General features: G+C 50.1%; 1 protein-coding gene across 1 annotated transcript in view; it reads right to left on the bottom strand.

The window, feature by feature from the left end:
* Positions 1–648: 648 nt before the first annotated feature.
* The window catches only part of LOC106807450 (spondin-2-like), a 9,867-nt gene continuing 1,562 nt past the window's right edge, over positions 649–8,953 (bottom strand). The window contains exons 2-3 of the mRNA XM_014809776.1: positions 2,003–2,214; positions 649–1,560 (exon numbers count right to left, since the gene is read on the bottom strand). Coding sequence (XP_014665262.1) covers positions 709–1,560; positions 2,003–2,214 — 1,064 coding nt within the window. The 3' untranslated portion in view covers positions 649–708. The remainder of the gene's footprint in view (positions 1,561–2,002; positions 2,215–8,953) is intronic.

Below are 8,953 nucleotides of genomic sequence, written 5' to 3'. Positions count from 1 at the left end.
ACGCCGATTTTATTGACTTGTTAACACCAAGGCCAACGTGACTTTTAAACAATCCTGCACTCCCCCCCCTCCCCGTTACCCCGTACATCAATCAATATGCCGCCCCAGGCACGTATACACAGCCACGCTGTGCTGGCGCTGCACGCTCTCGCGGGCTGCTTTCTTCGGCGACCTTTGATAGTATAAAGTGAGGATGTGATGTCGTGGTCGAGGAGTCGGATAGCTGCCCTTCACATTCACAATCGCTAGAACTGTATTTCATCAATGTTTGGATATATAACGTAAGGAACCAACATTTGATTAAAGTTTTAGACAATTATTTTTACTTGCCAACATGGGCGAGTCAGCTTTAGCTTTCACTCGCCCGGCCCGATATTATTTTCACTCGACATTGGCGAGCGGGCGTGTCAAGCTCGCACGCTGTTTAAACGCTGCCGGGCAGCGTACAGAATCGCTAGTGTGTCCTAGGCTTAAACTAGCTGTGCCTGTCACAGGCCGACACGATAACACGCCAAGCATGCACTGCGGTGTAAATTTGCACTGTGATTGTCTGAAAATGCTATACAAATTTATCCAATTGCTATGCAAAATTTATTTTGTATCGCACATTTGCTATGCAAATTTTTGGCTGGAAATTGTTCCCTGCACTCAGTACATCCATTTTTTTTTGTAATTACAATACATTAAAGAAATTATACGCGACGGGTTTTATGACCAGGAGAAGTAATGCCAGCCGCAATCTTTCATCGTTCCGCACACATCCTCCTTGGTGAGATTCGGACAGGGCTGGCCGCCGTTCCTCGCCTCTCTCATCACCTGTCTTTTCCTTGCACGAACACCGAAGCCGCACGTCTTACTGCACGGAGTCCATTCTCCCCATGCGGTCACCTTGCAACTGCGTGTCTTTTTGCTTCCCTTCCGGTGGTGGCGCCTCGTGCGATATCTCTTCCCCGCATGCGTCGTGCGCTTCTTTGTCTTGCCGTCGACGTCAGCGCCCCACGCCCCGGACACCGCCGTCGGCTTTGCCGCTGTGATACCAAGCTCCGTCGCCGCCAGGGTACCTCCAGCGCCACCGCCCCCGCCGGCTTCCATGCGCGAACGAGACGCCTCTCGCGGTGGGAATAAATTCGACTGCTTGGAGACGTCTCGCGCTGTCTTCGAGTAGAACTCATCGCCGACGGAGTTTGCGCGGCCGCGTCCGCTCGCCGCGGCACGCTCATTCAGCGGATTCTGTCCGGTAGCTCTCCATCCGGCTGCGCGCACGTACTCCGCTACCTTCTCCACGCTCACGTACGCGATTCTAGGCAGCGTCTCGTAGCGTGGGTAGAAGAATGAGTTGGCAGGGTGGCTGGGGTCGCGCGCCGTCAGTCGGTGAATGTTCGCGTGCGGTTCCGACGGCCAGTTGGGAGACGTGAACGTGTAGCCGTCGTCGGTGCCCGTGTCCAGCGGACCGAGGTCGATCGTGAGAGAGTCGACCCACGTCTCGCCCTCGCACAGATCTAGATTGTGCACGCCGACAAACCAGTCGGGACTCGGGACAATACGTACCATGAACGATATCTACAATAGAAACGATGCCGATTGCTAATATGCGCTGTGGTTTATTTTGTATATAAATAAATAAATAAATAAAATTATATATATATATATATAAGGGGTTAATAATGACATATATATTTATATATATATATATATATATATATATATATATATCATATGCGTAGTGGTAGAATCAAGAATCGCTTGATACCCGCATGGATGATTTGATGACGGCCAATGAGCGTGATCTTACCTTAAGGTTAAAGATCCGTTGTCGGATGTATATAATGGGCATGTAATCATACCCATGCATTCAGGTACCAGAATAAGCCATGATTGGTATGAGCACTCGACCAATTTGAGAAGGACTGCATTCATACATACATGTCGCGATATATACGATAATAGCTACAGGCGATCTCTATCGTAACAACTCCCAGGGGAGTTACTACCGAGTAGGTACCTGACTGTGCTTCCCATCCACGAACAGCTGGCTCGTCGAACTGCCAGCGCCCTCGCTTATTGACGCCCCGAGGAAGACGTCAAACAGGCCCGAGGCATTTCTAGATTCGTCATCAAACATGTTGCTGATGCCGGTCTCCGCGAACTGCTGAGCTGCCTTCTGGGCTGGCTTGTCCATCTCCCACATGCGATAACGCCGTGAGTGGGAGCGACCTAATAGATGAAAGATGAATTGAATACGCGTATGTGGGTGGGTTTGTGGGGGCGTACGCGTGTGGGTGCGTGTGTGCGTGTGTGTGTGCCTGTGCGTGCGCGTGTGTGTGCGTGTGTGCGCGTGTGCGTGTGCGCGTTTGCGTGTGCGTTTGCGTCTGTGTGCGTGTGTGTGTGCGCGCGTTTGCGTGTGCGTTTGCGTCTGTGTGCGTGTGTGTGTGCGCGCGCTTACGTGTGCGTTTGCGTTTGCGTCTGTGTGCGTGTGTGCGTGTGCGCGTTTGCGTGTGCGTGTGTGTGTGCGCGCGCTTACGTGTGCGTTTGCGTGTGAGTGTGCGTGCGTGTGTGTGTGCCCGCGCTTACGTGTGCGTTTCCGTGTGCATGCGTGTGTGCGCGCGCGCTTGCGCGTGCGTTTGCGTGTGCGCGCTTACGTGTGCGTTTGCGTGTGTGTGTGTGTGCCCGCGTGCGTGTGCCCGCGTGTGTGTGCGCGCTTGCGTGTGCATGTGCTTTTGCGCGTATAAGAGAACATTGCCAGCAATATGCTTGATAGCGCATCTCGCACCACGCTCACCACGCTCGCGTCTGCTCTAGCGCGTTCTCTGGACTATAGAATGTCATAGAAAATGGCTGCGAATGTCCATTGAATTTCTCCCAAACATGATCGCCTCATAGAAATAATCGGGCGCGATCATTGTCGTCTTAACTTCGCATTTGTGAAGATCGTTATTTTTCCAGCGGTTACATGACGCGTATCTTTGCGTGTCCTGTGTGTATGCTGAGCAAGAGCACTGACGACAAGTCAACCGACGTCATTATTGCCGCGCGCGACGGTAACACCACACTGCAGTCGCTGCTCGATCGCCGCTATGACCGACAGATACAACCGAACCTTTTCTATTATGGACTCTTGATACAATGCGATAACGCTGAAAGCAAGGCGTCGTGGAATAATTAGACTGCAAAGTTACGCGCGACTTTTGCGAGTTTGCGTGATCGTTAAATATGGTCGCTTGCGCGCACTGCCTGTCATTCAGCAACCACATGCGTGAAACATTTTACATTTTAATTGCATAGTTCTAAGCTGTGGGTAAATAAGAACAAAGTAAGAGCTATGTGTACCCAAATACCGGCACATGCCGAAACACAACCTAAAACTAACAAGCGCTGTGGCAACTTGTTATCCAGGGAAGCAGCTAATTACGCCAAAAAACTCGTAGCTGTCAAGTTTTTCTAACTTTTCGAACGCGGTTGCGAGCGACTGGCGACGGCCGGCAGTAAGTTGAAGGCTCGATTACAACCTTGAAGAGCAACTGCTTCCCCGGGCAGCTGCACGGCAACATTTACAATGTCCAGCCTGCTTTCACCTCACTTACCGCCGATCACCCGGACAATGGTAATAAAGCCAGAGACAAACAGACGGTCGGACGGATGAACAGACAGACAGACAGACAGACAAACAGACAGACAGACAGACAGACAGACAGACAGACAGACAGACAGACATGCAGGCAGGGAGGCAGGCAGGCAGACATGCAGGCAGGATGCGCACGAGAGGGAGGGAGAGCGATGGAGCGAGAGGGAGAGAGAGAGAGAGAGAGAGAGAGAGAGAGAGAGAGAGAAGAGAGAGAGAGAAAGAGAAGGAAGGGATGAAAGAGCGGAGGAAGAGCGACTTCAGCGCACACAAAACACAACGGGCACAGACCGAATGACATATTCGCGCGTAGCCGTTGTTAATATGGAGGATTTACATGCGATCGCAGTATAGTGTTACTGTGATGCGCCTGCGGATCTGTCATTAAAGCAAAGTCGATGCATGCTCTCTCCTTTGTTGCGTCAGAGCACTTGCTGCGAGTCACGCGAACGCTAATGGCGCACGTTTCGTCGCAACAGCGCGACGACAGAGCCATCAGATATTCATGCATCAAAGGGAGACTCCTCTCGTTACACACACACACACGCACACACACACACACGACACAACACAACACGACACTACACACACGACACACACACACACACACACACACACACACGCACGCACACACACACACACCACACACACACACACACACGCACGCACGCACGCACGCACACACACACACACACACACACACACGCACGCGCGCGCGCGCACACACATACATATACATTATGATATTCATGTTATTATTAGATATTATTATAGGAAAACTAGCCAGTGATCGTCACCTATACCAGATGACAAATTATGGCCCTGACCCTTCTCTTTCCCCTTGCCACGCCTCTTGGCTCGTACACTGTGACATCATTGTCGTAATTATTCCATCATATCCCTTTTATTCCCCGCAAGAAGTTCCCCGCAAGATGTTTTAGAAGCGAGGCCAAGCTCGAGAACACGTGCACCTGCTCGAATGTTCTCACACGTGGGTGCGCCTCGGGGCTTTGCTACCATATCGCCGCATAAAAACATCAGACACATTATCCGCCCTGCTGCACCACCAGGGTTCGCCGAAATGCTCGCCGAGCGAATGCATAAATTACGTGCGACGGTGAGCAGGGTCGTAATTACCAGCAAGGTTCGTTCCTCCAAGCGCTTGTGGGGGAAGATCGTTGTAATAATTATTGCGCTCGTCCGCTACTGCTGATATCAGGAATGTCACAATATAGACTAGACACGATATTATGACGCTCCTGTTTGTATCGCATCCTCGTTGTCAACTTCGCTGACATGCCCGCGGCAGAAAGCTTTCAGAAAGTTTCAGTCTTCCCGGTGGGACCGACACCTGCATGACGTTGATCGTGATGACAGCAATTTGCTTTAATCAGATACCTCCCTCCTGCAGAGTAAATACTAATCTCGCCAACAAATTGACTCTCTCGTCGTATGGACGCTGATTGCGTGACTGCTGACAAGGCAGGAAAAACAATCAAGTGTGCTATGTGATGCAGTACAGTCAGTATATGTCCCAGAAAGTCCTAAATAGGTCCGCAGCTGCAGCGGACGCAAATGACAGTGTGGCAATCCTCGCCGCGAAAGGGAGAAATAAATTTGTATTGACATACGAATTCATTGCGGAAAACCAACGGTGAGCCGGCGATGACGCGTACTATAATGCGTATAACCAGCCGGAGGGACAGCCGTGGACTGAACGATATGATTTGAACGATATGTTTAGCATCACGTTCGAAGGTTAATCGCTACGTCACGCGTAGTCGACTCATATATTATATCAAGAGCTAATAAATACCTTATATATTAATTATACCTTGGTATTTATTAGCTCTTGATCATATGTATAGCCTTTATATGCCTATATGTCTTCGCTGTGCTTACATAGTTGTATGTGGTTTTCACCGTGACATTCACCGTTCGCTTGCATAGTATTCACACAAAGCACATGCTACGAGCGCTGTGTAATATAGAACACACACACACACACACACACACACACACACACACACACACACACACACACACACACACACACACACACACACACACACACACACACAAGTGAATTACATTTTAATATTTTTCACTTGATCAGTCATGCAATTGACTAATTTATTAGTCAATCAAATCAATCAATCAATCAATCAATTCTAATTGTCTATCTATCTAACGATCGCTAAGTCGTTCATTCAACAGCGATTAATTTGAGTGCGCATTCGTTTAGAGAGTTATATGAAGAAGCCAAAAAGAAAGCCGAGGAAGATGCCGAGGAAAAAAAGAAAGAAGAAGAAGACATGGAGGAAATGAAGATGAAGGTGATGATGGAGATGGCCGAGAATAAAGCCGCCGATATGGACACAATGATGATGAACCCAGAGACCATGACGAATAGTCGCGGTGCCTACAAAGCCAGGGCCAGCCTTCCACCTCAGAAGATGCAATATCCGACCTACACCGGTCACGGCCGCGAGAAACTTAAGTCCCGGATGAAACAAAAGATGGCGCCACCGCAGCGCGCCAAGGCTGAAGCGCCAAATGGCTACTTGTCGCACATGTCGTTGATGGCCGCGCAGTACAAGCAGCAGCAGGCGCTCAACGCGTCGCAGCTGTATAATCCGTACACGAGAGCGCCTCATCAGATGACGTCGACCACCGCGAATCCGTACAGTTATATAAACGCTTACAGCATGTCCGGCCAGGCGGCGGTATCCTTGCCCGTTAGCAGCCAGCCGCAGGGCCACCGCAGCAAGCGCGCTGCTGGCTACCCCAAGATGCAGCACTATATGACGACCACGATGCCGCCAAAGAAGACGTACGAGGAGAAAATTAAATATCATCACATCACGGTGCCTTACAAACCTTATCTACGGGATGTCTGCACGCTATTACAGAAAGTCTTCACAACTTTAGGCAGTATGTGTCCATAACGTGCGGGTTAATGTATTGTAGCATGATACGATTAATTACAGTACCTTATAGTTATTTTAGCACCACTTTCTGAGGATCATTCCATAGTTTAAGCAAAACAGAGTCATCCTCCACACTCTCTCATATATACAATATATATATATATATATATCATATATATTACCAGGAGTTAATAAAGACAATTTGTCTTTATTAACTTCTGATATTACTTGTGTGCGTGTGCGTGTGAGTGTGCGTGTGCGTGTGTGCGTGCGCGTGCGTGTGTGCGTGCGCGTGCGTGTGTGCGTGCGCGTGAGTGCGTGCGTGCGTGCGTGACTGCGCGCGCGCGCGCATGTGTGTGTGTGTGTGTGCGTGCGCGCGCGTCTGTGCGTCTGTACATAAATACTGTATACATGCATTTGGGCATGTCAGAGCAGAACCCGGCGTGCAAGCGGTGAGGTTGCCGGTAAATTAGCAACCCTGGACACGCCTGCGAGCGCGGCGCGTATAGCTGCCCTAGCTACGTGCGCTATGTGGAGGCCAGGGTGACTCACTGTCCATGGTGACTTACGCTTCATAGCATTATATTCCTATATACATATTCCTAGCTAGCGAGACCCATCGATGTCAAATCACAACTACGAAAAATCACATTCCGTGAGTCCCTTGGGTGGTAGCCTCACTATGTGCCCTGCGCCGCAGGTGTGCAGCTTATAGATGCTCATATCATCGCATATCGATTGGACGATTAAATTACGCGAATCTTGAAAGATATGATGATACACAGAGTCTGACGCAGGCACGAGGTAGGATAGGCAAAATCGTGAGAGGATGGGCTACGAGGTTAATGAAATGGCCACCGGTTCACAAGTAGCTTAATTTACAGAGATTTTCTGTCCTTCGCTTGATGAAAAAACAGACTGCAGCCCCGAGGCGTGCATGCTAGTCCGCGAGAGGTCTTGCCACTCAACTCAACCGCTTATGTCAGAATTGGGTTATTGGATTTGTGGTGATTCTCGTATGAGAATCGGGTCGACGTTAACCGCAAGCTCATTGCCACCACACACACACACACACACACACATGCGCAGACGCACACACGCGCGCACACTCTCGTGCACAATTACAAACACGTACGCTCGCAAACACGTACACGTACACACACGGATGTACGCGCGCACACACGCACGCACGCACCCACATGCGCGCACTCACGCGCAAAGGTCGAATTAGACGGCGGGGGAAAGATAAACCACAAACCAATTAGGATCGGCATCTAGGATCGCGGAAGCTGGTAGAGGAAATGTTCGTGCGCGCATGTGTGTGTGTGCGTGCGTGTGTGTGTGTGTGTGTGCGTGCGTGCGTGCGTGCGTGCGTGCGTGCGTGCGTGTGTGCGTGCGTGCTTGCGTGCGTGCGTGCGTGCGTGCGTGCGTGCGTGTGTGTGTGTGTGTTGGGGAGGGGTTGTGTGTGTGTGTATGTGCGTTGCGTGCGTGCGTGCGTGCGTGCGTGCGTGTGTGTGCTGTGTGTTTGTGGGGTGCGTGCGTGCGTGTGTCGTGCGTGCGTGCGTGCGTGGCGTGCGTGCGTGCGTGGCGGTGCGTGTGTGTGTGTGTGAGTTAGGGGGGGTTGGGTTGTTGTATATATGTGCGTGCGTGCGGTCGCGGCGTGGCGTGCGTGCCGTGTGGTGTGGTGTGGTGTGTGTGTGCGTATGTGTGTGTTGTGTGTGTGTGTGTGTGTGTGTTTTGTGTGCTGTGTGTGTGTGTGTTGTGTGTTGTGTGTGTGTGCGTGCGTGTGTGTGTGTTGTGTGTGTGTGTGTGTTGCGTGCGTGCGTGCGTGCCGTGTGTGTGTGTGTGTGTGTGTGTGTGTGTGTGTGTGTGTGGTGTGTGTGTGACGTGTGTGTGTGTGTGTGTGTGTGTGTGGGTGGGATGTGAAGGCTGGAGCGTAGAAATCAATACGTTCAGCCAAATAGCACTTAATTAACAAGTTATTTTACTTGGCAGTGGAGACATCATCATGACAATTATAGCGAGAGGGCAAGAATGAGAATAGAATACGACATATATTATAATCAGGAGAGATAATAGGGAAACGCCTATTAAGTTCGCCGTAGGCTTCCCGATAGGTTTCCCTATATGCTACTCTGATTATAATCAGGACGTATAATGAACAAGATATACGCGTAATAGGAGCGTATAATGACAAATAATTTTGTCATTATACCTGCCTGATATAATTCAAGAGTACATAATGGAGATCTCTACTATCTTTGTACATCTCTTATTATTATCTCTTGTTTATAATCTCTCCTCTCTGCTCTCTCTCTCTCTCTCCGTCAATTCGGTCTCCTCTCTCTCTCCTCTCTCTCTCTCTCTCTCGCTCTCGTCTCTTCCTCTCTCTCTCTCTCTCTTC

The sequence above is a fragment of the Priapulus caudatus genome, unplaced genomic scaffold (assembly GCF_000485595.1).
Source record: "Priapulus caudatus unplaced genomic scaffold, Priapulus_caudatus-5.0.1 Scaffold215, whole genome shotgun sequence".
Classification (NCBI taxonomy): Eukaryota; Metazoa; Priapulida; class Priapulimorpha; order Priapulimorphida; family Priapulidae; genus Priapulus; species Priapulus caudatus.
Note: the sequence above shows the minus strand (reverse complement) of the source record. Positions and strands in the feature narration are given on the sequence as shown.